This window comes from Lagenorhynchus albirostris, chromosome 2 (assembly GCF_949774975.1).
Source record: "Lagenorhynchus albirostris chromosome 2, mLagAlb1.1, whole genome shotgun sequence".
NCBI classification, from domain to species: domain Eukaryota; kingdom Metazoa; phylum Chordata; class Mammalia; order Artiodactyla; family Delphinidae; genus Lagenorhynchus; species Lagenorhynchus albirostris.
The window spans coordinates 149,583,248-149,608,639 of NC_083096.1; the positions used below are offsets into that span (position 1 = coordinate 149,583,248).

General features: G+C 53.1%; 3 protein-coding genes and 1 non-coding gene across 5 annotated transcripts; 2 read left to right on the forward strand and 2 right to left on the reverse strand.

The window, feature by feature from the left end:
* The first annotated feature begins 916 nt into the window (after positions 1 to 916).
* On the forward strand, positions 917 to 1,033 carry LOC132516641 (U5 spliceosomal RNA). The gene has a single exon (XR_009539448.1). It is a non-coding gene; the product is annotated as a U5 spliceosomal RNA (small nuclear RNA).
* Positions 1,034 to 4,845: 3,812 nt separating this feature from the next.
* BTBD19 (BTB domain containing 19) lies at positions 4,846 to 10,054 on the reverse strand. 2 transcript variants are annotated; one of them, XM_060140232.1, is made up of 8 exons: positions 9,586 to 10,054; positions 8,115 to 8,328; positions 7,844 to 7,968; positions 6,714 to 6,780; positions 6,546 to 6,614; positions 6,337 to 6,468; positions 6,087 to 6,212; positions 4,846 to 5,959 (listed from the first exon to the last, which is right to left on the reverse strand). In XM_060140232.1, exons 1-8 carry the CDS (start codon positions 9,669 to 9,671, stop codon positions 5,825 to 5,827), a joined length of 954 nt encoding a protein of 317 aa, XP_059996215.1. In that variant the 5' UTR covers positions 9,672 to 10,054; the 3' UTR covers positions 4,846 to 5,824. The 2 variants fall into 2 exon arrangements, with proteins under 2 accessions (XP_059996215.1, XP_059996214.1); XM_060140231.1 differs by lacking the exon at positions 7,844 to 7,968 and adding an exon at positions 7,969 to 8,022 and having other exon boundaries at positions 6,714 to 6,773.
* Positions 10,055 to 10,414: 360 nt separating this feature from the next.
* Positions 10,415 to 12,536, forward strand: DYNLT4 (dynein light chain Tctex-type 4). The gene is given in 2 exon segments (XM_060141940.1): positions 10,415 to 10,452; positions 11,835 to 12,536. Coding segments are annotated over 2 exon segments (687 nt in total). The 3' UTR covers positions 12,484 to 12,536.
* PLK3 (polo like kinase 3) lies at positions 12,497 to 17,836 on the reverse strand. The gene is made up of 15 exons (XM_060140230.1): positions 17,136 to 17,836; positions 16,869 to 16,976; positions 16,658 to 16,774; positions 16,389 to 16,518; positions 16,220 to 16,307; positions 15,320 to 15,415; positions 15,034 to 15,232; positions 14,796 to 14,922; positions 14,511 to 14,602; positions 14,176 to 14,269; positions 13,956 to 14,039; positions 13,700 to 13,862; positions 13,413 to 13,542; positions 13,121 to 13,234; positions 12,497 to 13,013 (listed from the first exon to the last, which is right to left on the reverse strand). Exons 1-15 carry the CDS (start codon positions 17,343 to 17,345, stop codon positions 12,822 to 12,824), a joined length of 1,944 nt encoding a protein of 647 aa, XP_059996213.1. The 5' UTR covers positions 17,346 to 17,836; the 3' UTR covers positions 12,497 to 12,821.
* Between the last annotated feature and the right edge of the window lie 7,556 nt (positions 17,837 to 25,392).

A 25,392-nucleotide genomic window follows, 5' to 3' on the forward strand; every position in this document is an offset into this window, starting at 1 on the left:
CAGCTGAAGGATTCCAGCCAGTTGGAGCCGGACCACCCCAGGAATGGTCAGTTCCGGGGCACTGACCACAGCCAGTCTTGGGGGCAAGTCCCAGTGTTTGCAGGACAGCCCACCCTGCGTGGCAGTGCACACTATTCAGCCCCGTTCATGGCTCCCCATCACTGATATCACAAGATCAAAGCCAAGCCCTTTCCAGGCCTAACTCCATCTAGCCTCTGCCATCATCCCAGCTCTCTCAGGACAGCGACTGGCTGGATTCACACCCTCATTCAGACACACCACACTCTACTCCAGGCAGACTGATTACTTTCTATGTTCCCCACCCATAACTTCACAGAGGGCATTCCCTCTGCGGAGAACACGTTTCCGCCTCCCATAAACCCGAACCATCCTTCCAGATAATTTGGATGCCATCTCCTCCAGAAGGGGTGGTGACCTGCCTCCTATATGGTCCCAAAGTCCCTGAGTGTCTGTGCTTGACCGTTTCTGCTTCTGTCCCTAGAACAGGGTTGGGGGCGGGTGGGGGGAGGGGTGGTCCCTGAGGGTACCGAATGGTAGGACTTAACCTCAGCCTGGGTAAGGAAGCGCCGGCTCCCGGGAGGACCCACAGTGACGAGAGAGCGCTGCAGCCCTGGGGTCCCCACGGTGCCGCCCTGCCTGGCCAGCGGCTGGTGTCGCCCAGCTGCCGGAACGGCCTGCGATTTGCATACCCATGGTGCACCACGAAAAGACAGTTTCACGCTGCTTGAGTTCCCCCCACGGGGTTTGTCCACTGTTGCAGGGGACAGTGCCTATTAGAAATCTATGGTCTGTGTAAATCCCACGCAGGGAGCGCGAACTGCGCAGGAGCGGAGCAACCATAACTGAGCTGAGTGTTACGTTGTTCTGGGAGTGTTCCAAGCGGAAGCGAGTAACCATATTGTGGTTTTTCTTCAGATCGTATAGAATTTTCGCCTTTTACTGAAGATTTCCAGGGAGGGAAACAGTTTTGAGAGTTTGTTTTATTTTTTGAGGTTGCGTATTTTAGTGGGGGTACATATTAGAGTTTAAAAAACGAGAAGTTAATGTTTGATCCTGTGTTTTAACAACTTGTCTGTAATTACCCGGGGGAATTTAGACAAAGGCTCGTGTCGGATGTTGGAGTTCCTTTCCAATTATTCACTTCGTTTTGCGAAGTGTGCCTCTTTTACTTTTCTGCTGGTTTCTCTCCAAGGCTTCGCAGTAGGTGATGAAGTTGACGAAATAAAGGAAGGCGTGAAAAAGCACTGAACGTTTCTGGTCGACATATAGCGACACAAATCAAGCGCAACAGTGTTCATTTCCAATCAGGCTTATTGGTTCCCTTCCCAAAAATAGCAGAGGAGGCAGTTTGGTCAGATTGTTCCCGTTCAATGCTCGCTCGATGCCAGTTTTCCGTGTAAATATACACGGTTCCTTCTCTTAAGGAGCTTAAGTTTTTGGTGAAATCAAGAACTAAAAAAACAAAAAAAAAATGGGTACATAATACAGGATCTCAGTGAAAAGTGCTCTACAGCAAGAGCATTACTGAGAGGACAGGGCTAGCTAGCAAATGTGGTTCTCTTGTTCCTGGGTCTTAGATCTACCTCACGGTAGGGGAGGTTACCTAGATCTGTGGCTTTAAGTAAGTATCATCTCCTACCTGGTGTCCTCCGAATTCACAGCCATCAGCTGCTCCCACTGACTCTCATATTCAAAGTATATGCTTCACGCAACCGCATACGTTTTACTTCCTCCAGTGCTAGCAAGCTGCTCCAAGAGTTCTTGGATTCCGGCAATAGCCTCCCAGCCCCCGCCTCACTCCCTTGACCGTCTTTGTCCCAATCCTCCACACAAAGGCCAAGTAATCGTTTAAAATGTAAATCCGATCACACCACCACGTCGCTGTGTAACATGTTTTTTCTTCAGAGTACAAACCCGCCCCGGAATATCATACATGCATTTCTTTACTTGTCTGCTCTTTCTCCTCCTAGAATGTAGGTTCTGTGAGGCAGAGACTTTACCTGATTTGTCCTCTGATAGATCCCATGAATCAATGTCTAGCACATGAACACTCAATGAATATTTGTGTAACAAGTGAATGAAGAGATTTATTTTCTAAACACATGTACTGTCCCACTACAGTCCTAAGCACTTTACAAAATTAATCTTCCTGAGAACCTAAATAGATTCTATTTTTATCTCCATTTTATAAACAAAGAAACTGAGGCATAGAAAGTTAAATAGCCTCAATCAAATCACAAAGCCAGAAAATGATGGAGCTGAGATTCAAACCCAGGCACCTTGGCTCCAGAAGAGGCATTCTCTTCATCACTGCGCTACTTAGCGATGGGGTTCAGGACATGCTATCCTAAAATATGGCACCTCCACATATTGAGTATTTTAAGCTGAAGGAGTTTGAGAAAACAGGAAAGTCATTCTGACCTCCTCACTCCCTCAATGCCCGACACACACACACACCCCATGAAACAGGTCATAAAACTCTCAAGTGAGAGCTGCCCTTAGTATACCGAGAGGAAGGGAGCATCATCTCCAAGGACAAGGAGACTCTGAGAAGAATTCTAACGAGCAAGTCTTGCTAAATTCCCCCCCCAGATTACTACCCTTTAACCTAGCATAAAAATACTCAGGTTTAACTGTTTCTTTTGGTCTTCATTTCCTTATGAAGGCTCCCATGTCACGTAAAAACTTACATTAAATAAATTTGTAGGGACTTCCCTGGTGGTGCAGTGGTTAAGAATCCGCCTGCCAATGCAGGGGACACGGGTTCGAGCCCTAGCCTGGGAAGATCCCACATGCCGCAGAGCATCTAAGCCCATGCGCCACAACTACTGACGCTGCACTCTAGAGCCCGCGAGCCACAACTAGTGAGCCCTTGTGCCACAACTACTGAAGCTCGCACGCCTAGAGCCCATGCTCCACAACAAGAGAAGCCACCACAATGAGAAGCCTGAGCAACGCAACAAAGAGTAGCCCCCGCTTGCTGCAACTAGAGAAAGCCTGCTCGCAGCAACGAAGACCCAAATCAGCCAAATAAAAATAAATAAATAAATTTATTTTTTAAAAACATTGTATGCTTTTCTCCTGTTAATTGTTTTTGTCAGTTTAATCTTCAGATCCAGCCAAGGACCTGAAGAGAAGCAAGGAAAACTTTTTCCTCTCAATATCACCTTTTCTTTCAGCAAAATGAATCATGCTCTACTTGGTCTGCACTGTGCTTTTCTTACCAAAGGTCATGGATTTCTTTTTTTGTTGTTTTTTTAATTTTAGCTGCGCTGGGTCTTTGTTACAGCGCACGGGCTCTTCGTTGCGGCACACGGGCTTCTCGTGCAGGCTTAGTTGCTCCGCGGCATGTGGGATCTTAGTTCCCAAACAGGGGTGGCACCCGCATCCCCTGCATTGGAAGGCGGATTCTTAACCACTGGACAACCAGGGAAGTCCCAATCATGGATATTTTTTAATATCACTGTAGAAATATACCATAGTTAATTTAACCAGTCCTCTAGGTTAAACCAGTCCTCTAGGACTAGTTTGTCTTCAATTTTCATTATCCAAACAAAGTGGTACTGAGGGTAACCACATTTTCAGTCTTGAGAAATAATAGCAAATAACTATTTTTAATCCACGCACAATATATTTTTACATAAAATCCCTGAGAAAGAAGAATATTTTTTTCCAATTAGGGACTTCCCTGACGGTCCAGGGTTAAGACTCTGCACTTCCACTGCAGAGGGCACGGGTTCAATCCCTGGTTGGGGAACTAAGATCCCACAAGGCGAGAGGCACAGCCAAAAAAAAAAAAAAAAAGTTAATTGTCCCTAATTTCACACTGATAGTATCTTTTTTTTTTTCTTTGGCTGCGTTGGGTCTTTGTTGCCGCACGCGGGCTTTCTCTAGTTGCGGTGAGCGGGGGCTACTCTTCGCTGCGGTGCGGGGGCTTCCCATTGTGTTGGCTTCTCTTGTTGCAGAGCACGGGCTCTAGGTGCGCGGGCTTCAGTAGTTGTGCCACGCGGGCTCAGTAGTTGTGGCTCGTGGGCTCTAGAGCGCAGGCTCAGTAGTTGTGGCGCACGGGCTTAGCTGCTCCGCGGCATGTGGGATCTTCCCGGACCAGGGGTCGAACCCGTGTCCCCTGCATTGGCAGGTGGATACTTAACCACTGCTGCCACCAGGGAAGCCCCACACTGATAGTATCTTAATGGAATAAAATAATATTTAAATAAGAAAGCAAAGTCATCACTGAACATTTACAGAGCACTGATTATGTGACAGGGACTGGGGAAGTAGAAATGAATAAGGCACCATTCCAGGCCCCAGAGATCTTTCTCCAGGGAGATTCAGATCCTCAAGAAGACAAAAATGTGTAACAAATGAATGGGGAGTCTTCAATAACCAAGAAAGTAAATCCAGAGCTGGAGGACCATTGCCTTCCGGACCAGCGAATTTATGCAAAGGCAGTAGTTGAGAGAAGAGTTGCTAATGTTTGGAACCACTAGTAATTTTGAGTTCCCTAAAAGTGAAATAGATTATATTTTGTCCTGAGGGCAGTGGGAATGTTGAGGAACTTAATAAGGAGAGTAGGGCTGACAATCTTACACAAGTCTGGCAGCAGTGTGGGAAATGGTTGGGGGGGGGGGTCGCCGCTGGAGTGAAGGCAGGAGGATTAATAAGAGCCTGTGGCAGTGATTCCTGCCACAGATAGGACTGGCTGAACTGGGCTGAGAGAACTGAACCAACTGGAAAGATCTTTTAGGAGAGGAAAAATAATTTTCTCTCTACTCTCTGTGCTCTTGGCTGAGACCTTTGTAATAAGACATCTTAACAAGAGAAAACAAAAAAACCCAGAAGTTTATTAGCATGTATATCTCATGTATACATAGGAAATACCCAGGGGAAAATGAGTAACTCCCTGAGGTGGCCTAAAATACCTGCTTAAATACCTCCTTCAGCTAACAACAGAAAGAAAACGGTGGGGAGGCCAGTTATAGGAAGGCCATCAGGAAAAAGCACCAAAAGCAAGGATAAGGTTTATTAAGCAGATTTCACTGACTTCACTGGAAGATTCTCCTGTGAGTTAGTCATCCTGGTACAGAGAGGGAGACACCCTTACAAATGGAGATTTCCATTCTAAACATTTCCATTACAAAAGGGTAACTTCTCTGTTATCAAAACTTCCCCCTTTCCTCAAAATAATCAGCTTAAAATAACCTTATGCCAAAAAGGCATATATTGGGGTGGCATATTCTGCTAACTTTCAGCCTCTTAAAAGGTAGAAGCCACGGGAGGCAGATGTGAGGAAGAGGAAAAAAGCAAGGATGAGCGGTAGACTTCTAGCTTGGGCACCCACGGAGATGAGAAACACGATGGGGGCAAAACTGGAGAAAGCCGAGGGGCGAGCTCAATTTTGGATTGAGTCTGAGGTCTCTGTAGGACATTTAGAGAGAGATCGTCAGGTGGCAGGTCTGGAGTTAAAGAAGGGTCTGAGCTGAAACGATATGTGGGAATTAAATGAGTAAACAAGGTGGGCGAGAGTGCCCAAAAGCCGGCTGTAACGCCAGAGCACAGCGCGAAGGAACCCACTTCCTCGCTTCGCGAGGGCCTTGAAGCCAAGACTCAGCCTACTGACGCGCCGCCCAGGCCCGCCCTCCCCCGGAACCTCACCCACAGCCCCTGCGCGTGTCAGACTGCCGCCCCTCCTGCGCCCCGCTAGCCGGGCATGCTGGGAGCGGAAACCCGCTCCGAGCGCGGAGCATGTTGGGAGCTGTAGTTTAGGAGAGGCCCAGAAGTCCTCGCAAGTCGTGGCATTTGGTCACTTAAAGGGCAGGTCCAGAAAGCGATGATGCTCCCGGGGCAGGGTACCCTTCCGGCGGCGGCACGGGGCGCCCCGGGCCGCATCCCCTCTCCGCAGAGCATGGCATTTCCACGCCTCTACGATCTGTTCCACCTGCAGGGTAGGCGAGTCATGGCGGAGTCACGCAATACCTACCTCAGCCCGCAGATCCTGGGCTGTGCCCCCCGCCCTTCCCCCCACGCCGCGGAGTGAATCTGAGCCGTGTTCCCCGCGTGCATACCGGGATGAGCGGCTCCCGCCGGTTCTGCTCTTCCAGGGCGCTCAGCTCTGCCGGAGCCAGCAAGGCCAGTCTCAGCTCCCGCACCACCGGGGCCGCCACCTCGGCCGCAGGCCGCTCCAGCACCGCCTGCCGACGCCAGCGTTGAGCCCAGGCGGGCGGGGGCACCTGCCCAGCCGCCCGCTCCCCGGGTTCCTGCGGCCCGAGCCTCCTTCAGCGCCCCCACCCCGCGCTCCCCTCAGCTCCCGCTCACCGCGCCCACGCGCGCCCAGCTCCGGGCTGCCAGGACCAGCTCGGCCTCATCCACGCAGAGCTTGTCGCTGCGCAGCAGGAGCAGCAACGCGGGTGCCGACAGCTCCAGGAAACCACGGGTCCGGAGGGTCTCCTGTGGGTCCGCGATTGGGTCAGTGGGGAGCAGGATGAGGCGTGTGGGGTTGGGAGTATGAAGGTCGGGAGCTGTACCTGGCTGTGGGCCTCTATGAAAGCTACACAGCGCTCCTGCAGCGGTCCCAGGCCAAAGGATACGGCAATCTGAGAGCAGAATGAGGGAGGTCGGGTTGAGACTGGAGGGGCCATGTAGCCCGGCCCTCCACAGGGGGACCACCTGCAAGCCTGTCCAGCAACACCCACCTGCAGGGCCTCGCAAACCAGCTCCACATCCAGCACCTTCATCACAAACTGCAGGCACAGCTGGGAACAGAAACGAATGTGGGTTGTGCCCAAATGTCCCTCTTCCAAGACCCCAGCCCCAGTCCAGAAGCAGTGAGCAGGCTTGGAGCAGTGAGCCACCCAGGCTTACAGCAGCCCCAGGCCCATACAGACCTCCCAGGCCAAGGGAGGCAGGGAATCACCAGGGCCCGAGACTTGGCAAACCTGGAGGAACTAGAAACTAGCAAAGCCAAGCCCAGCGACCTACCTTTTAGTACATTCCTCACTAATCAAGCTAGATAAGAGCCATGTGAAAATTCCACTCTCCCTTTCTCTCAGGACACTTATCTTTCTCCATGTGTCCCCCTCTGGACTTGAAGACACTTCTCTTTTAACCAGAAACTTGAATTTCATCCACAACATCTCCCTCTCACCCCCCATATCCAGAAAAGCACTGGGTCATGACAATTCCACTTCTCTCAAAGCCATGCACCTCTCTCGGGCAACCACTGCCACCCCCGCCCCCCCTTACTGGAGTGGTAAGCCCTAATCCCTTCTCCCCTTAGCTTCCAAATTCTCACTCCTTTATCTGAAACCTCATGAATTTCCCCTGCCCTCTGGGTAAAAGAAGTCCAAATTCTTGAAAGTTCTGCAGGAACCAGCCCTTGGCATGCTCTCCAATCTCATATCTCCCTCTCCTCTCACACACTGAGTCCAGCCACATTAAATGTCTCACCAGCATCTTTGTACCTCTGTCTCTGTAACTAGAACGCCATCTTTCCTCTCCCCCTCTGAACAAACTCCTACCTGTTCTACCCGATCCAACACAAATGTTTCCTCCTCCAGGAAGTCTTCCCCTCCTCTCTCCCTGGTGGCGAGACTAGAGACTCTCCGTACAGTCTCAGCACCATTTGCCCTTATCTGTCACACTTCTTATGGCACTGGGTTGAGAGTTTTCTTGTGTCTGTCTCTCTTTGAAGAACAGGGATCAAGGCTAACTTATCCTGGTATCTACAGCACCATCCATAAACACCCCACATGCCCCCACAGCACACACAGGGCACGCGCATATCCGTTTGCACACAGGCACACATAAATGCCTATCTACACAGAGATACCCATACTTCTGTCTGTACCGGTGCACGTTGCTCTCCAGGCTAGCCGGTGTGTGAGGCAGGATAGGAACTGAAGCCCATAAGAGGCGGGGGAAACGAGATGAGGCGCCACATAAACCCACCTCTCGCAGTTCCTCCAGCCCATACTCCACAGCCGCCGTCAGCACTTCCAGCACCTGCAGAGTGGGTGATTGGGGGAGTGGAAAGGAGTCTCCCCCGTCCCTCAGCCACCCCTCCTCCCACCCAGACCCCTGCCCGGTGGGCTCACGGAGTGGCGGTGCAGCTTGGCACTGTTGGTGTACAGAAACTCCAGCACTGCCAGGAAGGCCTCAGCTGGCACGGTGCTCAGCACCACAGGGCTAGGCACCCCGGGGCCCGGCTCTGAGCCCAGAAGTCGCTGGAAGAAGTTGCATCTACATGCCAACAAGCACCGGTGGGCAAACACCTCCTGCCGTTCTTGACCGACGACAAAGCGAACATCACTGTGGGAGAGAGGGGCAGAGAACCAGGAAGAGGAGGCCAGAGTCTCTGTGCAACTCTAGGCTTTGCCTTTGCCCAACTCCGTTTACTTATCTGCCCTGTAAAAGAGACAGTCCCTCCATCCGAAGGTCTGGGTCACACAGGTGTGGTTCTAATTCCACCTCCACCTTGTGGTGCCTAGGCAAGAGACTTCCTACTCATTAACTCAGCTTTCTCATCCCTGAAACGGGATGCGAATCCCAAACCCTAGGAGGTGGCTATGTTTGATCAATTGATCACTGAGGGGGCACCAGGGCTGATACAAGGTTGATCCCAATACCCCTCTCCTCCCCCGCAGCCTGTGTCTTGGGGGAAGGGAAACTCTTTTTGGCTTCTCCTCCACAGACTGCAAACTCAGCTTTTTCAGCCTCCTCCAGACAGGAGAGGGTAGGGTTGGGGGTGCAGAGTGCACCGGCTGCAAATAGACACGTCAGTGAGGCACCATCATGAGGCCGGACCACATTTTCCATCTTCACGATCACTACCGGCCCCACCCTCTGGGCCTCTGAACAGCATAGCGGGTAGGAAGCAGGAGATGAAGCTTGAGCTTCCTGGAGCCTCCCAGTCTCCGGTCCAAGGCGTGGGGGTTCCCACTGCTCAGACCAGACTGCGATGCCCAAAGAAGTAGGGTTATAGGAGTCACCGACCCGTAGGGAGGGGCCTAGCTCTGAGGCAGGGGGAATAGAAAGCTGCATTCTAGTTCTCCTGACCAGCGTTACCCCCGTACTCTATCCCTTGGTTTCAGACAGCACAGCATCCTGGGCAGGCAGTGTGCCCCAGGCAGCACCCTTGAACCACTTCCTGTCTGCAACTCTGGCTCAGTCTCTTGAGCTTTGTTCCTCTTGTGAGTCCGCAGTTCCCAGAGCAGTGTTATCTGCTCCTCTGCCTCCCTAGGGAGGCACTCAAGTTACATTCCATTTCTCAGGGTCCTGGGGGCAGAGGGCTCTTCTCTGCCAGGAGCCTAAGATCCAAAACAGGAAGGCCTTTCCCTGAGGTCACATAGCTGCTCTGAGCTCCTGTCCCCAGTGCCCCCACCTCTCGCTCTCGTAGACACTAAGCGACCAGTAGTTATCCTCTACACTTGACTTCCCCAGACTGAGTTCACCAGGGAGGAGGGTTAAGTCCTAATTCCCCACTTCCTCTGTACCCAGAGCTTCCTCAGAGTCAAGGGGCCCAGCAGAGACAGCTAGGGAAAACCCACAAACAGGGCCCCCCCTCACCTGTATAGGGGGTTGTTGACGAGGCTTCGGAGTGCTGTGGAAAAGGGCGCAGCCTCCCCGTGCACAATCAGTCCTGGGGTCTCCATGGGTGGGGTAGGGCAGGGGAGTGAGCAGGAGGAACAGCCTAGGAGGCCTGTTGTCTGCTGGTCCGTGGGAGGCGGTAGGTGGAAGGAGCAGGAGGCCTGGTTGAGCCCTAAAGCTGGTGAGGAGATAGAAAGGCCCGAGAGGGAGGGGCAAGAGCTTGGGAGGCCTGTTTGCTGAGAAGCTAAAGTTTAGGAATGAGGCAGGAGGCCCAGGTTCCTAAAGGCATCAGAGGCCAGTGGAGGAGGCCAGAGGCTTGGCCTGGGGATGGGGACTCAGGGAGGGGACCAAGAGAGGCTAAGGTAGAGCGGACTGGACTCGGGAGGAGAGGCTGGCTGTGGATGAGGCCCCAGCTGGGAGCATGCCCAGGCAGCGCTGGGGTGGGAAGCCTGTGGGTTTCCACGGAAACTAGAGCCCAGCCAGAGACGAGGCCCCGCCCAGCTCCCACAGGCCCAGAGAAAACTTCAGCCCTAGAGGGGCCCTAAGCAGAGTCGGAGGGTCTTGGCACCCTGGCCCCTGCCTGTCCTGGGTTCAGAGTTCAAACTCCCTGCCCCCTCCCACCCTCCCCCCAACAGGCATACAGGGTCAAGATCGGGCTAGCCAGGCCTGGGGAACCCCCCTCAGCGGGGAAAGTCCTTGTCCCTATGGACCGTTTTCAGGGCCCAGACCTGGCTTGTTTGGGAGGTGGCAGTCCTGTTGCTCCCAGAGAGGGGTCAGGTGAGGAGGTGTCACCTCTGAAAGAGGAGTCATGATCTCTGGCATCCCTGAAATGCAACCGAACGGAGGGTGGGGGGGGGGTCGGCAATCTGAGCAGTAGGGCACACAAGAGGTGTGGATAGCTGGGGACAAGCCCCAGGGCATTGAGGTCAGCAGGGTGCACTTAAGAGTGGAGTCATCACTGTTGCATCAGGTCTGTATTCGGATGGGTCTCCCTTCCCCTCCCCCAGCCCTGAATTGAGGAAGTCATCCGAGCCACACCCTAGCTAGGCACAGGGAACGGAAAACGTTTGCCCTAGTTGAGGCTGACGGGGAGATGACAGGGCCGGGGGCGGGGGTGGGGGAGCTTCTTCCCGTAGGCCCAGGTCCGGATTTCTGAGGGGCCTCCGCCACAGCCTCAGGGTTTCCCCATATCCCAGGCCCTCTGAGACTTGCTGACAAGTGGAGAGCCAGTCTTCACAAGGGGTGAAATGGACAGTGGGTCAAGAGCTCTGGGGTGGGGGGACACCAATCTGACCAGAGCCCCTCTCTACATCTGCCCCTTCAGTCAGACTTGTATGCCCTTGGGCTCTAAGCCCCCGCTGATCCCTCTCCCCTGATGACTCAGTCACCTGGCACGTGCTCATAGTAGGCACACTCCCAGGTTAAGCCAGAGCCAGGACAGGAAAGAGGGAACCGGGAAGAGGGGAGTGCTTGCCCAGTAACCCATGGCAACTCCACAACAAAGGCAAGGGGCCCTTAACCTCCCACCTGCCAGCCAGGCCAGCCAGGCAAGGGCTGTTAGGAGAGAGCTTGGAGGCCAAAGGCTACAGGTGACTCAGGTGTCTGAGGAGCTTCGGGAGAAGAGGGCAGCCATCCCAGAAGTGATTCTGGAGGTAGGGCCGGAAGCCAAAAGCAGAGAGTGGAAGGACCATCCTGAGTCACCTGGCCCCAGCCGCAGCCAGCTGTAGGGATCTTTGTGCCAGCCACCTAAGAGCAGGTAGGGGTGGAGGATGTCTGGATTCAAGACTCACAGGGCTAGAAGGATCTGTGGGGGATGAAGGAGTTGGGTCTGTCTGTCCCTCCCTCTGGTCAGGGGGTGGAGGCGCCACTGTCTAGGCTGAAGCAGAGGGCAGATACATCTCCCCCTTCTCCTGCTGGTGAAGTCAGGTGGAAGGGAGAAAAGGAGGTGTACTTCGAGCTCATTTAACTAACCTCCATAGTGCCCAAGGAAAGTGGAGCTCAGGGGGCAGGGATAGCAAGATGATAGTCTGAGCAGCATCTCTCCCCTTATTGTGTCCCTAACAGCCCTTAACCCTCTAAGCACCTAGGAATCCACGCAGCCCCGCACTATTTGATTCACCTGTCCCCAAAAAAACAGGTAAGAAGGGATTAGGGGTTAAAAACTCTTATCATTAAGTAAGAGACGGGATGGTGTACAGAGACGGCCAGTGAGGGCCATCCCGTCCAAGCGTGGGTCTTCCAGCCGGCAGGTCCACGGCTGGCAGGCCTGTGCCCTCCGGTTACGAGGAGGAGGAGGCTGCCAAAGACCATGGGCTGAAACAATCACCAGCGCAGCCTCCAGGCCGTCTGCCCAGCATCGATGAGACCCGACCAGACGGCACGGGCCCGGCCTCCCGCCGTGGCTGCGTGCTAGGTCCCGCCTCGTCCTTTTCGCGCCGCAACTCGCGGGCCGGGCCAGGCGCAGGTCTTCGGGGTCGGCGCCCATCCCTGGGCCCCTTGCCCCCTCTAGGCTCGTGGGTCAGCTCCTCTGGCTTACCCCTGGCGACCGCCCGCTGAGCAGCGCCCTCGTACCGCACGGAGTCGGCGCCAGGGGAGCGCGGTGAGGCCGCGTACACACAGCAGGCCCTGGAAGCGGCGTTGGAGGCAGGATTGCGCGAAGCGTGCTCCTCCCACGCCGAGGCCGGGCGCCTGCGCGAGCTCAGCCCGCCGCGCTACAAGCTGGTGTGCAGCGTGGTGCTGGGGCCGCGCGCCGGACAGGGCATGTGCGTGGTCAACCGCGCGCTCTAGGACTGGGCCCGCGACAGGCTGGCCACGGCCACGGTCACCAACGCCTCCTTCTTCCCTGTGGCCACGGTCCACAGGCTCTACTGCGAGTGAGGACTCCCCCGAGTTTTGCAAAAACGGTTTATTATACCAGGAGGAGGCCCTCCCTGGGGCTCACATCCCAATAAATAAATGTCTGTCAATAAATAAAAGTGGTCCATAAATAACGCCCCCTAGCGGGGGGCTAAGGCTTAGGTTTTTCTTGGAGAAGGGGTAGGAGGCCGCCTCCAACCCCAGTAAAGCTGGTCCCTGATTCCCTGGGGGATTCGGCCCAGAGCCCCCAGTGAGGCACCAAAGGAACAGGGAGGGCCACAAAGGCAAGGGCCAGAGCCTTACAGGCACAGGCGTCAGGCCTGAGGGCTTGGGTGGTGGCCGGCCCCGCAGGTTGGGGCCTAGACTGGGCAGCGGTCCCGGAGCAGGCGCAGAGCATAGCAGAGCCGCTGCCTCAGGTCTGGGGAGCAGCCCAGCTGCTGAAGGTGGGAAGCAAGGTAAGTACAAGCACTGCGATTGCGGGCCACAAAAGTCACAAGGAGGGGCTCCCAGCCACTGAGGATCAGCTTGGTGTGGTCTCCGTAGAAGTTCACCTGTGTGCAGGAGGGTGGCACTGATCAGGGCCTAAGGCCCAGACCGTTTCCTCCCCAGCACCCTGGACCTCCCAGACCTTACCCCCAACTCCAAGAGGAGCTCTTACCTGGATGGTGCCATCACTAAAGAGCATGAGTAGGGCCTGATCAGTCTTGACCCACTGTAGCAGGAGTGGGGGGACGGGCACCTCCACCTCTTCCACACTGGGCAGATCTCCACCCTGGGAGCAGGGGCAGGTCACTTGTCTGACATGAGTCAGTCCTCTCTCCATTCATGTCTCCCTTAGAGGTTCAGCTTCTAGCTGCAGCACCCATCCCCTCGCCCTCCCACCCCCAAAGGGGAACAGAAAGCGATCAGGATGTGTTCGTCCTCAACGTGCTCCACCCCAGTCCACAAACCTTCATGAGGCGCTGCTCCATGTAGGAGGCAAAATACCTCAGGACACCCAGCTGAGGCTGCAGGGCCCGAGGCACAGCACCCACAGAGAAGGAGAAGTGCTTGGTGCTGGTGGGGTTGTAGTGCACAGTCCTGGAGGGGAGGAGATGGAGACAGAAGTCCGATGGAGCCCTGTACCCACGCCCCTCCCCCGAGAGACTGCAGGTCCGGGAGCCCAGGAGCACACACCAAGGTACAGCCCTGCTGAGTACAGTGGGCTGGATACAAGACACCCCAAGACACCACTTACTTTCTGTTGGCTGACAGGGCCATGTGTGTGCCATTGTTGAAGAGCACGGCCACACGGCAGCTGGACAGTTGATACCCAAAGCCAAACTTGTTGGAATAGTCAACCCACTTGCTGACCCACACCAGAGGCTCTGGCTGGGCCAGGGGAGCGGGGTTCTGTTCAGCTGTCATGGAAGAGGAAGGAATGAGGACCTGTTCCTGGCCTCCCAGTCTAAGAACTCCCACCACCATTCACATACACCAGACCCCAGCCTCACCTGGGGACATGAAGGCCAGGCAGTTTCTCAGAGCACAGAGGGCTGACTCCACCACTGTGGCCACAGTCAGACCTTCTTCAAACCCTGAAGGGAACAGGGCACTGAGAATTAGGCAATAGTCCTCAAGGTCCTAGACAGTGACTCTCCACCCACTCCTTCCCTTTGGGCCTGGTCTCAGGCCCAGCAACCTCTAGCACCCTTCACCCTCCTGGTGGCTCACCATCTCCACTGCTCGCCAGTGTCCCACGGGGTGAACTGTCCTCAAGTGCTGTCTCTACCAGGCTGACGGGGGCTGGACCTGAAGCTGCCGGAGCCTGGAGGGTTGGGTGGAGAAAGGGAGTGAGATAGGCCCCAAAATCCAAATCCTTGAGAGTCCATGGCCCGGCCCTGCCCTGGCACCCGGGGCACCCCAGGTCAGCCCTTCCTGGCTGATGAGACACAGCCAATTAGGCCACCACGAGGCTAGATGTTTCATCAGCCTCTTTTATCCCAGGCTTCCCGCAGCTGCTAGGGTGGGGGTGAGTCAGGGGAACACTGTCCACGTGAGCACCTCACCTCGGGCCTGGCACCCTGATGGCCAATGGACATCCGAGTGAGGCTGTTCACCAAACAGGAGACTTCGTCCCGCTCCTCAGGATGGTTCTTATCTGGGTGGGGCGAGAGAGAATCCTCAGAACCCTGTCCAGCCCCCCTGCTTCCCGCTGGGATGATACTGTTAGGCATACCCACGTGCCTGTGTAACACACGCTCTCCCCAGGGACTCAGCCTCACACCCTCACATGTACTTGACAAGCTCCCTGCCGCTCTGTACCCTCAAAACCACTGACGTCCCAGACTCACTCTTACTCTTCTTCCTCCCAAATAGGCTCTTGGTGACTTTGACAAACAGAATCCTAGCTGGGTTAAGGGGTGTCAGGTCTGGGACTGTCACACAGCTGCTGACAGGGAGCCGGTAGGGGGTGTAGCCCTGAAGAGAGAAGGCGTGTGAGCAGAGAAGAGCAGTGCAGGGGTCCTGTCACCTGCTCCCATTCAATCCCCTGGGAATCCGCAGACTGGACATGTCTCGGGGGCCACAAACCTTGGTAAAGAAGTTGTGGCGCAGGATCTGGTCAATTGAGGGGCGGTCTTGGGGTGAGGCTCGAAGGATGGTGGCCAGGAGCTGCCGGGCAGGCAGTGAGAGGCTGGCAGGCAGCGTGTAGTGAACCTGTTTGATGCAGCGGTATGTCTCCTTCAGGTCAACTGTCTCAAAGGGGGGGCTCCCACATAGCAGTGTGTACCTGTGGGGCAGAGAAAGGGGGTCAGGAGTAAAGTGGAACATATGCCTCCCTGGGTGCCCCCTCTGTGCACATGACCCTGGGACTCACGTGACACAGCCCAGGGACCACACATCTGCCTCAGGGCCGTGGCCCTGTCTCTGCAGCACTTCTGGGGCCACATAGTTGGGGGTGCCACAGATGGTCCTGAAAGGGGGTGGGGAAGAGCAGAGGACAAGGTTCAGAAGCAGCCTGGCTGGCCCCTCATCCCTGCCCCCACTGTGAGTCCAGACAAAGCAGCTGCCTGTCACCAAAGGCCAGAGAACTCCTGCTTGTTCTGAGACAATGGATGCCAGGGATGGCAGCTGAGTCCCTGCCCACCCGCCTGGCCCAGCTGCTCAGCTGCTCTGCAGGACAGGGGGAGGCCCTGACCCCCAACCCAGCCCCCTCCTCCAGGGTCAACAGAGGGTCCATCACTGATCCCTTCCTCCTTCCCCCACTCCCGTCTGTCAGACACCCATACAGGCTGTCACCTCCTATGGTCTGTGCCACACACACCAACACCAGCTGTCAGGTCCCCCATAAACACTCAACGACCACACATGCTATCTGTTTTACACCCAGTCTTCGTTGCCACAGCAGGTTATCGTGACACACGGGGTGTCATGTCCCACCATCCCTACACTCTCAGTCCATCTCACACATTCTTATGTCACCATCCACATTCACACAGGATCAGTCATACACCTCCAAGAATCCTTACACCCATCCGTCTCAGGGACTAAACACACAGAGGACCCACAGCCTCTCCATCATTCCCATTCACCCAGGCTGCCACTGCCACCATCTCACACACACACACACACACACACACACAGCCCATCATCCTTTCCCATCTATTACACAGACACATCAGGCAGTCATCGTGCCTACCACATACATATTTAGTGTCTGTCACGCATGTCATCTGTGTCACACAGACTGTGGCCACCCCCCTCCTCAAACACTCACTTCTTCCTATGCTCCGGGGGCTCCAACCTGGTTGCCAGCCCAAAATCCCCCAACTTCAGTTCCATGTTCTCAGTGATGAAAAAATTTCCTGGACCGGGGTAGAGAAATGTGTCAGACGCCTTTTTCTCTGCCTCCCCAACCCCCCATCCTGTTGGCCCAGGAGTCTCACCCAGCTTGAGGTCTCGGTGCAAGATGCCTCGCTGGTGCAAGTACTTGAGTCCGGAAAGGATCTGCCGAAGGTAGTAGCGCACCTCTGGCTCCAACAGGGTGTGCCGGGCCTTCCAGATGTGGGCCAGGGACTGCAGAGAGCCACTGCCTCAGCCCCTCGTCTGCCCTCCCGGATCCTCCCTCCACTTGTGCTTGCTGAGGAAAACCAGGGCTCCAACTTTGGGTCTTAAGGTCCCCATTCCCTCCCCCACCTCCATCACCATCCCTCACCTTTCGGCTGCAGAGCTCCAGGAAAATGTATATGTTGTCAGCATCCTCAAAGTGGTGCGAGAAACGCACAATGTGGCGGTGCTGCAGGCCGCGGTGCAGCTCAATCTCGTTTAGGATCTGCAATGGGGACGCGGGGTTGTCATCCGCAAAGGGCTCCCACGCCACTGTCCCCACCCCACCCGTCGTTTGCTGGGACTGGGTCCCGGCTCACCTTCTCGCGCTGATGCGGCTTGGTGATGCGGCTCTGCGAGATGACTTTGACCGCGTAGGCATTGCCGGTCTCTGTGTCAGTGGCCTCGTAGCAGCGGGCGAAGCCCCCCTATAAGGAGGGGGCATCAGGCAGGGCGCTCCAGGGGAGCGCCAGGGCAGGCCAGCAGAGGTTCCCGCGCCGAGGCCAAACGCCCCTGCCACGTCCCGCGCGGGCAAAGAGGCCGGCAGGGTCCCCCTCTACCCTCGCTGACACCACCCCCCAGCTCACCTTGCCCAAAAGGCGCCCTTTGAAGTAGGTGCGGCCGCTGCGCGGGTCAGTGATGAGGCGCCCAGGGTCCAGCGCCAGCGGCCCGGCCAGCACCTCCGGCTCAGGTCCCGGCATGGGACTCCCAGGAGGTCCGGGCCCGGCGGGGGGCGCTGGCAGGGCGGCAGCACGCGGGAAGGGGCGCGGGGACAGGAAGCCGGCCGCGGGCTCCATGAGGGCGGTGCGGCGCTGCGCGGGCCCGGCTAATTCTGGCTTCCGCCAGGCCGCGGCAGCGCGTGGCGCTGGCTGGATTTGCTACGCGGCGCTCGCGCCCGAGAGAGCCCAGCGTTTTTATCAATGAACGCCTGCCCCCTCCCTGGTGTCTCGTCATTAAGAGCCCGCCCCCTTCCTGGAGGCGAGTCACCAAAAAGCCACGCCCTTCCTCGGGCCTTACGTCATCAAGAAGCTCCTCCTCCCACCCATGCACCCGGAGGCCCAGCTTCCTGCTCCAGCCTTGAAGACGTAGCCATACCGCTAGTCACCATGCTGCTGGCCATCAGGATGTAGGAGCCAGCTGTGTCCCCGGTCCCCTACCTACCTGGTGACTGAGAGTCCCTCTAATGGGGGTCCTCTTTTCCCTCATCCTTGGGGGCTTATGCTGAGGTCCGGGGGGGCCTGGACATCTGGGGAATCCCCCTGGCAACTAGATGGACTAGCGTTCCAGCCTGGAGGACAGAGGCAGGGGCGGCGCTCGCTTTTGCCTGAGCTCGTCACCAACACTCCCCCTTAAGTGCGCGGGAATTTGCGCGCTCTGGCACTGGCCACGCCCTTGGACAAAGCCCCCCAGGCTCAGGCCAGTGCTGCCCCCCTTAGGGCCTGAGAGGAATTGCACGCGCCTAGCTGGGCTTGCCTGGCGTGGGGAGGAGCGTGGAGGCCTGGGCTGCTATGTTGAGTTTTGGGGTCAAACGGCCTGGCATTCAAGGCTTTTGACATGAGCCAGGCCACATCTTTCGCTACCCACATCCACACCTTTGAAGGGCAGATCTCAGGTTCTGGAGGAGTGCCTATTCCCTTTCCCTGAAAACAACCACTGCCCTGGGTCAGCAGCCAGAGGCCAGAAAGTGAGGAATGGGAATTGTATTTTCTCAAATCTAGCAATAGACAATTGGGCAGGTGGTCCCCGGGCCATCTGAACCCCTAAATCTGGTCTATGCCCACCGTTCCCAGGGCCAGAGACAGAGAGATGGGGACTTTTTAAAAAATTTACTTTATTTGAAGTATAGTTGATTTACCATTTTGTGTTAATTTCTACTGTACAGCAAAGTGATTCAGTTATACATCTATATTCTTTTTCATATTTTTTCCATTATGGTTTATCACAGGATATTGAATATAGTTCCCTGTGCTCTACAGTAGGACCTTATTGTTTATCCATTCTATATATAATAGTTTGCATCTGCTAATCCCGAACTCCCAATCCATCCCTCCCCCATGCCCTCTCCCCCTTGGCCACCACAAGTCTGTTTTCTATGTCTGTGAGTCTGTTTCTGTTTCGTAGATTTTATTTGTGTCACATTTTAGATTCCACATATAAGTGATCTCATATGGTATTTGTCTTAATCTTTTTGACTTGCTTCACTTGGATTGATAATCTCTAGGTTCATCCATGTTGCTGCAAATGGCATTATTTCATTCTCTTTTATGGCTGAGTAGTATTGCACTCTATATACGTACCACGTCTTCTTCTTCCATTCATCTGTCAATGGACATTTAGGTTGTTTCCATGTCTTGGCTATTGTAAATAGTGCTGCAATGAACACTGGGGTGCATGGGTCTTTTCTTTTTTAAATTAATTAATTAATTAATTAAATTAATTTTTGGCTGCGTTGGGTCTTCGTTGCTGCACATGGGCTTTCTCTAGTTGCAGCAATCAGGGGCTACTCTTCGTTGCGGTGTGTGGGCTTCTCATCGCGGTGGCTTCTCTTGTTGTAGAGCACGGGCTCTAGGTGCGTGGCCTTAGTTGCAGCGCGTGGGCTCAGTAGTTGTGGTGCACAGGCTTAGTTGCTCCGTGGCATGTGGGATTTCCCGGACCAGGGCTCGAACCCGTGTCCCTTGCATTGGCAGGTGGATTCTTAACCACTTCCCCACCAGGGAAGTCCCACATGTGTCTTTTCGAATTATAGTTTTCTCTGGATATATGCCCAGGAGTCGGATTGCAGGATCATATAGCAACTCTATTTTAGTTTTTCGAGGAAACTCCATACCATTTTCCATAGAGGCTGCACCAATTTACATTCCCACCAACAGTGTAGGAGGGTTCCCTTTTCTCCACAGCCTCTTACGTGATGAAAAGTGTTATTTGTAGACTTTTAAATGATGGCCATTTTGACTGGTGTGGGGTGGTAGAAAGGTGGGATCTTAACCCCTCTGAATCCCAGGATCACAGGCTTCTTCCTGGGCTTGTCCTTTCACCTCTCTGCTCACTCTGTACCATCCAATCAATTATTAACCTGTTCAGTCCTCAAAGATCTGAGAGCACCTAGTAAGTGCCAAGCACTGTGTGTATAAGATTGGTCAAGGTTGCAGCCCTCATTTAGTTTACATTCTGCTTGATGGAAACAGATAATAGGCAAGTATATAAACAAGGTAGCTGCAGGCTGTGAAAAGTGCTGTGAAGGAACTAAACATAGGAGCAACCAAAGAGCTTACTTTAGAGACAGTAGCCAGGAAATTCAACAAATATTTATTGAGTACCCAATTCCTGTCAGTTTTATCTTCCAAATATCTCTGAAATCTATGCACTTCGCTCCATCTTCCCCAAGCACCCTAATCTGGGTCACAGTCTCTCAGGTTGGGATAATTGCTACAGCACCTTGCTGGACTCCCTGCCTTTAGTCTCATCTCCATTTCAACCTCTCACCATATGGATATCCCACCCAGTCCCTCATCAGGCCCACAAGAGCCTGCTTCTCTCACCTTGCCCTCCATGACCCCTGAATGGAGAAACAAACCAGCCAGAGAGGTGGAGAAATACTAGTAGTTCAGATGAGTGAGGGGGAGAGGGCAATGGGGGTGGGCAGGAAGGCCTTAACTGCCATACTCTAGAGTTTGGTCTTTATTCTACAGGTCAGCAATTTTCTAGCGGGGTAGATGGTAGAAGTGAGGCCAGAAAAAGCAAATCCACAGGAGAAATGGGGCTGAGGCATGTATAGTTTGATAAGGCATATTTGATATTGCAATTTTAAAAATTTATTTATTTTTGGCTGTGTTGGGTCTTTGTTGCTGTGCTTTCTCTAGTTGCAGCAAGCGGGGGCTACTCTTCGTTGCGGTGCGCGGGCTTCTCATTGCAGTGGCTTCTCTTGTTGCGGAGCATGGGCTCTAAGTGCGTGGGCTTCAGTAGCTGTGGCACGCAGCCTCAGTAGTTGTGGCTCGCAGGCTCTAGAGCACAGGTTCAGTAGTTGTGGCGCACGGGCTTAGTTGCTCCACAGCATGTGGGATCTTCCCAGACCAGGGCTCGAACCCGTGTCCCCTGCATTGGCAGGCGGATTCTTAACCACTGCGCCAGCAGGGAAGTCCTGATATTGCAATTTCATATTTGGAAAATAAAGCAAAATGTCTTTGTATGAGTTTTCTAGGGTTGTCATAACAAAATACTACAGACTAGGTGGCTTAAACAACAGAAATTTATTTTCTCACACTTCTGGAGGCTGGAAGGTCAAGATCAAGGTATTGACAAGGTTGATTTCCTCTGAGGCCTCTTTCTCGGTTTGTAGATGGTGTCAGTCTCCCTCTGACTTCACATGATCTTTTTTATTTTGGAGCCCCACGGAGCCCCCCCGGAGCCCCCCGGAGCCCCCCCCCCGTGCCTCGCGGCATGTGGCATCTTAGTTCCCAGACCAGGGATCGAACCCACACCTGCTGCCGTGGAAGCGCAGAGTCTTGTCTTAACCACTGGACCACCAGGGAAGTCCCACATGATCTTTTTCTGTGTGTCCTAATTGCTTCATCTCTTAAAGACATCAGTCAGATCAGATTAGGGTCTACCTCAGGACCTCATTTTAACTTGACCGTTTTAAAGGTCGTATCTCCAAATACAGTCACAATCTAAGGTACTGGGGGTTAGGAGAAGTCAAAGCTCCATCCATCTTAGGTTTTCATACAGGACTTTTTTTTTTTTTCAGTTTTGTATTTTTTATTAGTAGGCTTTATTTTTTAGAACAGTTTTAGATTTTTCAGAAAAATTGAGCAGATAGTACAGAGAGTTGTCGTATACTTCCCCCTGCCCCTGCCCCTGCACACACAGAATTTCCCCTATTATTATCATCTCACATTAGTTGGTACATTTCTTACAAGTAACTCTTCAGTGGTTTCCCATTGCTCTGAGAATGAAATCTAGAATCCTTGCAACCGTCTATAAAGTTCCCCCTAATCAGGCCCTGCCTAACTCTCTAAACAATCTCCTCTTGTCTACTTTGCTCTAGCCAGGCCTTCTCTTTCTTCCTCACACATAATACCTGTTCTTACCTCTGGGCCATTGCACATTTATTCCCTCTGCCTGGAATACTTTCCCCCTAGTTTTTACTTATTACTCATTCATTCACATCTTTTCTGGCTTAACTCACATGTCACCACCTCAGAGAGGTCTTCCCAACGACACTACCTAAAGTTGGATTCCCTCAACAAATTAACCCATACAGGACTCTTCAACAAAGAGATTAACAAGAACAATACAAAAAACAAAAAGCAAGTTTATTAACACGTAGAGCTTATGTATACATGGGAGATATCCAGGGAAAAATGGATAACTCTCCCATGTGGCTTAGAATTTAGGCTTAAATACCATCTGAGTAGGCTTTCCTGCTGGCGCAGTGGTTAAGAATCTGCATGCCAATGCAGGGGACATGGGTTCAAGCCCTGGTCGGGGAAGATGCCACATGCTGTGGAGCAACTAAGCCCGTGAGCCACAACTACTGAGCCTACATGCCACAGCTACTGAAGCCCATGCACCTAGAGCCTGTGCTCCGCAACAAGAGAAGCCACTGCAATGAGAAGCCCGTGCACCACAACAAAGAGTAGCCCCCACTCGCCGCAACTAGAGAAAGCCTGAGCGCAGCAACGAACACCCAACACAGCCAAAAATAAAATAAATAATTTTTTTTTAAAAAGTACCATCTGAGTAGAGAAAGGGGGAGGGGAATGTAGGCCTCTTAGGGGAGAGTAAATAATTTCTAGGAAAGATGAATGGGCCCTTAGAAGAATGAATGGGAGGTATGATAGTTTATGACAAAAGTGGCCTGGATATGATATAGAATTCTAATTTCCTCTCCCGTGATATGAGATGAAACTCCCAGGAAGGAGATTTATGACCATTGAGTTCCTTTTGGAGGCTCTGTCTTTAGGCAGTTAAGGGGAGTTCAGAGAAAGCCTCTCCCTGCATTTGCTGTTTTTCAAGTGCCTACAGCTCAAAATAATCAATATGCCAGAGTGGCATATTTTGGGGTGGCATATTCTGTAACCATCACTGGCTCCTCCCCTTGGGAGGTTAACAAGGCTCCTGAGTCCTCCTCCGGGAGCCACAGCATCAGGAGGACATCCTCCTGATGCTGTAACTGGAGGGGCTGGCAGCCTGTTCTGCCTCCTCCCTCAGTGTAACATATGCTGCCATTAAGGGATCTTATGCACCTGCCACATACCAGGCATGGGGCTAAGCATTTATCTTCTGGACTGCTCACAGTAACCTTATGATGTGGATGTGATTATTATCCCCATTTCACAGATGAGGAAACCGAGGCTCATGGGGCTAAGCCTCTTGCCCAAGGTCATATGCAGCTACCAAGGGGCAGAGCCAATATCTGAACCCAAGATGTCTGACTCCACTATTCATCATTGCCCGACTTTTTCTTTTTGTTTGGCTGCTTGGTATGTGGGATCTTAGTTCCCCAACCAGGGATCGAACCCGTGCCCCCTGCAGTGGAAGCACGGAGTCCTGGACTGCCAGGACTGCCAGGAAATTCCCCTGCTTGAGTTTTCTCAGAGCCATAGTTCTCTGACCTTGCATCTGTCCTCCTATACTACTCCATGTCTCCCTGTCCCTCTTACTAGTGCCCTTTCTCCTCCCCCCAAGACTCTCACAACCCCTGCTCAAGCTGAGTTTTTTCTGACCTCTCTGGGTCTCCATCCCCCAGAGGATGCTCTCAGGCCCGCTGCTAGTTGAGCACGTATCCCACACTCCTTGCCCCTTGACAGCTCAGAGTCAGAATCTCTTGACAGTATCAGGTCACAGAGGTCGAGGGAGTCTTTCAAGAATGAAAGATACCAAGTAAGGTTAGGACTCAGGAGGGGCCGACTGGATTCAGCAATAAGGAGATCTCAGGTGTCCTTGGTGGTGGCAGAGGTGGAAGTAAAAGAGCTGGACCAAAAAGAAGAGAGATGCTAATAGCTACAGTAGCATTTCATGCTTACCAAGCGCTTTATAAATATTAATTCATTTAACAGTCACAACGACTCTGTGAGATAGATACTATCATTCGGTTTCCCCAAGGGGAAATTAAGGACAGAGAGGTTAAACAGTTTGCTCAAGGTCAAGGTCACAAAGGTAGTTCACAGTGAAGTCCGGATTTAAAAATTTGGGCGGTCTGGCTCCAGACTCCATGCTGTAAACTGCCAAGTCATATATATATACAGCTCTTGGCTGTGAGGAGGGGAGTGGGCATTGGTGGTTAGGACTGGAAGAGAAGGAGAGGCAAGAGCCAGAGGAGGATAAAGAAGGGTGGGGAAAATGATTTACAGGTGGAGTGGTTCCCTCTCCTGGACCATAAACCAAAGGGACCTGACAGCAGCTGGGAAGGGAGATAAAGTGACCGAGGAAGGAGGGGCTGGGTGGGGCCTGGGGACTGCTCCCTCCTGGGGCGAGTCTTCAGGTTCTGTACCTTTACCCACAGCTCTGTGGGAATTCACAACCCAGTGATCCAGAGAGTTGGTAACAGGCAGATGTGAAGGGGCCTCACATGGGGATGGGGGCTGAGGTCTGAAATGCAGCCAGCTGGGCTGCCCTCAGGGAGCACTGTCAGAGAGAAGCTACCAGGACTTCAGGGTCTGAGCTCCCACAGTCCCAGGGCCTGGCTTCCCAGGTACCAGAGACTCTTTAAGTGGTAAGCAGCCCAGAATGCTCTAGAAAAGTCACAGATCAGAGCTTGGGAAGGGGCTGCATGGCCAAGATAGCTGAGGCCCCAGAGCTGGTATCTTGCCCTTCCCAGGTCAGGTCCTGGGTCTTCCAGACCTCCAGGACACACACATGGAGTCCTGTTCTTTCCACATATGGACATCTCACCTGGGCCCTGGAAGGAGAACATAACTTGTCAGGCCATGAGTTGGCTTCCAGACCTTGCTCATCCAGGGAGTTTCTTATAAAAATTGGGGAGGGGGACCCCTCAGGTTAAAAGATACATGCACCCCAATGTTCATTGCAGCCCTATTTACAATAGCCAAGACATGGAAGCACTGTCCATCGACAGAAGAATGGATAAAGAAGATGTATTACATACATAAATGAACGAAATAATGCCATTTGCAGCAACATGGATAGACCTAGAGATTGTCATACTGAGTGAAGTCAGACACAGAAAGACAAATATCATATGATATCACTTATACGTGGAATCTAAAAAAAGGGTACGAATGAACTTAGTTACAAAAAAGAAGTAGAGTCACAGATGTAGAAAACCAAGGGGATGGGGGGGGGTAAAATTGGGAGATTGGGATTAACATAGACACACTACTATATATAAAATAGATAACTAATAAGAGCCTACTGTATAACACAGGGAACTCAATTCTCTGTAATGGTCTATATGGGAAAAGAATCTAAAAAAGAGTGGATATACGTATAACTGATTCACTTTGCTGTACAGCAAAAAATAACACAATATTGTAAATCAACTATACTCCAATAAAAATTTAAAAAATAGAATAAAAAGAAAGGAAAGAAAGAGAAAAGAAAAGAAAAGCCTGCCTGGGTTCAAGTCCTCCCCAGCTTTACTGAGATGAATCAGATGCAATCCTGTCCTCAAGTGTTTCATGGGCTGGAGGGGAGATCTCTCTGTAGATGGATTATAGGCCAGTATGATTAACTTATGCAAGGATGGACCTCAAAGGAGCAGTGAAAAGGAGTGAGGCCAGAGGCTGGTGATGGCAGGTGGAAGTGGGGGGCATCTCAGAGGCCTTATATACCCAGATTAAAAGCCAGGACCTGGCACTGTTTGGCTCAGGGACAGGCAGGACA